General features: G+C 42.7%; 1 protein-coding gene across 1 annotated transcript; it reads right to left on the reverse strand.

Annotated features, from left to right (window-relative positions):
* Positions 1 to 2302: 2302 nt before the first annotated feature.
* On the reverse strand, positions 2303 to 3244 carry LOC122482599 (olfactory receptor 52H1-like). The gene has a single exon (XM_043578908.1). The coding sequence runs from the start codon at positions 3242 to 3244 to the stop codon at positions 2303 to 2305; it is 942 nt and encodes a 313-aa protein (XP_043434843.1).

Below are 3244 nucleotides of genomic sequence, written 5' to 3' on the forward strand. Positions count from 1 at the left end.
GGACATAGGAGGCCCAATGAAACTATAATTGGTAAGAATGTGACTAATTACCTTACTGGGAGCTTCTCTCTAAGAGCTTTCTGATGATATCTCTTTCTGTTCTTCATAACAGGAATAGTTCTATTTCTCTGACCATCTCACTGTCTTCTTATTTATATGCAGTGCGAATTATGGAACTAAATCATGCTTATCTCTCACATACTCTAGAGCTTAAATCTTCCCACATATGTAATAAGAGAATAGGAACCCATGAAGATAAAAGTACACTGGCCTATTTCTTACCTTATTTTTTAAAACAATCTTCATCTATGCTTTTTTGTTTTGTCTCTACTATCTTTTCTACTTACACTTCATAACATTTTTATTTATGGTGTTCAAAATACATCAAATAATTTTGGAAGAAACTATATATGACTGCTGTCACATGTAAAAGAACATATAGTCAAACTATAGTCTCTGTGTCCACAAAAACATATCTTTCTTACTAAAATTATATGTAGAGAGTTACTGTAGAATGGTGAATCTAATCCCACATGAATGGAGGCAGGAAAACAGTAGGAGAGAGACCACATAGAACTCTGGTGTTTCATTCAGAGGAAAGGTGACTTGTGTTGGGACCACTGAGGGAAGGGAGACGGTACTCACACTCACTGGTAACTCCTAGAGGTTGTTGAGAAAGAAGCAATGAGCATTGAGGACGTCTTAGATCTGGGAGAAAAGCAGACATCAACTATCCTTGACACTTGACAAACACCAAAAGTAGTGATTCCTTGACTAATTTAGTGACTGAGTGACTGCCTCTGACCAAATTAGACATACTGGATTTGAAAAGAGAATGAATCACACAGGGGTGCCTGGGTAGCTCAGTCAGATAAACGTCTGACTTCAGCTCAGCTCACGATCTAATGGTTCATGGGTTGGAGCCCTGCGTCAGGCCCTGTGCTGACAGCTCAGAGCCTGGAGCCTGCTTCAGATTCTGTGTCTCCCTCTCTCTCTCCCCCTCCCCCGCTCATGCTCTGTCTCTCTCTCAAAAGCAAATAAACATTTAAAAAAAAATTTTTAATTGGAAAAAGAATGCATCATACAGATAAAGATACATATTTACCATTGGATTACATCTCTTTTGAGATTTGAGAAGGAAGAAGAGACTTGGGCCACCCATTCTTCCAATTGTCCAGGTTTTGATCCCTCATCTCAATCTTTTCCGTCTCATACTTTTCCTTCTCATTGGCCAAAGGAAGTTAGTGTCATCTTTATATTTGTTCTTAGAGGACTCTAACCATCACACTTCATTTTCCTTCCTCAAGATTGAATGAAAAATGAGCTTTGCTTTCCTCATTGCCTTCTTTTTGTCCACAATAAATGCCTGCACTCTAATTTAAATTGCATGATTATTTGCCACTCGTGTATTTGATAAACATTCCTTATGCACCTATTATATGCCAAGGCTCATACTTAAAGTCAAAGTCCAGAACTTCAGAGCTATCATAAGAGAAATTCTGTGATCTCCAGTGATGTGTAAACTACTAAGATACATAAAACTGAAAAAAAAATCTGTTTCCTTAGAAACATATTTATCATGAAAAACAGATGACCATTTTTTATTTTTGTTTTTTATTTTTAGAGACGGAGAGAGAGAGAATGAGCATGTGAGAGGGTGAGTGAGAGACTCTTAAGCAGACTCCACATTCAGCACAGAGTATGATGTGGGGCTCAATCCCACAACCCTGAGATCATGACCTGAGCCAAAGTCAAGAGTCCCACGCTCAACCGACGAGTTACCCAGGTGCCTCAAGAGATAGGATTATTTTATTATTTCAATTAAGAGTTTGAGGGGCGCCTGGGTGGCGCAGTCGGTTAAGCGTCCGACTTCAGCCAGGTCACGATCTCGCGGTCCGTGAGTTCGAGCCCCGCGTCGGGCTCTGGGCTGATGGCTCAGAGCCTGGAGCCTGTTTCCGATTCTGTGTCTCCCTCTCTCTCTGCCCCTCGCCCGTTCATGCTCTGTCTCTCTCTGTCCCAAAAATAAATAAACATTGAAAAAAAAAGAGTTTGATAATCATTTCATAACAATAACAAGAAATTGAAAATATATATACACCGTTTCCCAGACACAGAATTTAGTTTTTTGCAACTGGAATTAAGGAGTAAAATTCTGACTAAAATAACAGAGTAGGCAAAACTTCAAATCTTCTTAATAAAGAATTTTTTGATCTGTCCCTTCTCTGAACCACTGGCTACAGGTTCAGCTTTTAAGCTGATATACACTAAGAACTTGCCCCTGCCCACACACTTCAGGCATGCATCACTGGGACCTCTGGGGACAGAGCAGATGGATGACTTTGTCCCAGATCTGTTTGGTCTTTACTCCATAGACGATAGGATTGAGTGCAGGTGGGACGACTACATAGAGGTTGGCAAAGATGATGTGAAAGGTACGAGAGACATTACGCCCAAAGCGATGTGCAAGGATGGAGAAGAATGCTGGTATATAGAACATGAGGATGACACAGACATGGGAAGCACACGTGCCAAGGGCCTTGTGGCGGGCGCCCTGGGAGGGGAGGCGGAAGACGGCACAGAGGATCAGGATGTAGGAGACAGCAATTAGGATCACATCCAAAATCACCGTCATGATGGGAACACCAAAGCCATACCAGATGTTGACGGAGATGTCAGCACAGGCGAGCCGGGCAACACCTATGTGCTCACAGTATGTGTGCGGTATGATGCGTGTCCTGCAGAAGGGTAGACGATTTGCAAGGAAAACACATGGAACTATAACACAGAAGCTTCTGAAGGAGATTCCCACAATAATTTTGGCAATGGTCCTGGGGGTCAAAATAGTGGTGTACCTCAGGGGAGAGCAGATGGCCACGTAGCGGTCGAATGCCATGGCCAAGAGTATAGCCGAGTCCAGCACAAAGCTGTAGTGCAGAAAGAATAACTGGGTCAGACAACCAGGAAAACTGATTTTCTGGGGACCAAGCCAGAAGATGGTAAGGGTTTTGGGGACACAAGTGGTAGACAGTATCAGATCTGTCATGGCCAGCATGGAAAGGAAAAAGAACATGGGTGCATGAAGACTATGTTCCACAGCAATGAGGTAGAGAAGGATACTATTGCCCACAATGGCCGCGAGATACATAAAGCAGAAGGGGATGCTGATCCAGACGTGGTACTGCCCGAGGCCAGCGATGCCCAAAAGGGTGAAGTCACCTGTGTGGTCGTTACTCAGGTTGTACAT

This window comes from Prionailurus bengalensis, chromosome D1 (assembly GCF_016509475.1).
Source record: "Prionailurus bengalensis isolate Pbe53 chromosome D1, Fcat_Pben_1.1_paternal_pri, whole genome shotgun sequence".
NCBI lineage: Eukaryota > Metazoa > Chordata > Mammalia > Carnivora > Felidae > Prionailurus > Prionailurus bengalensis.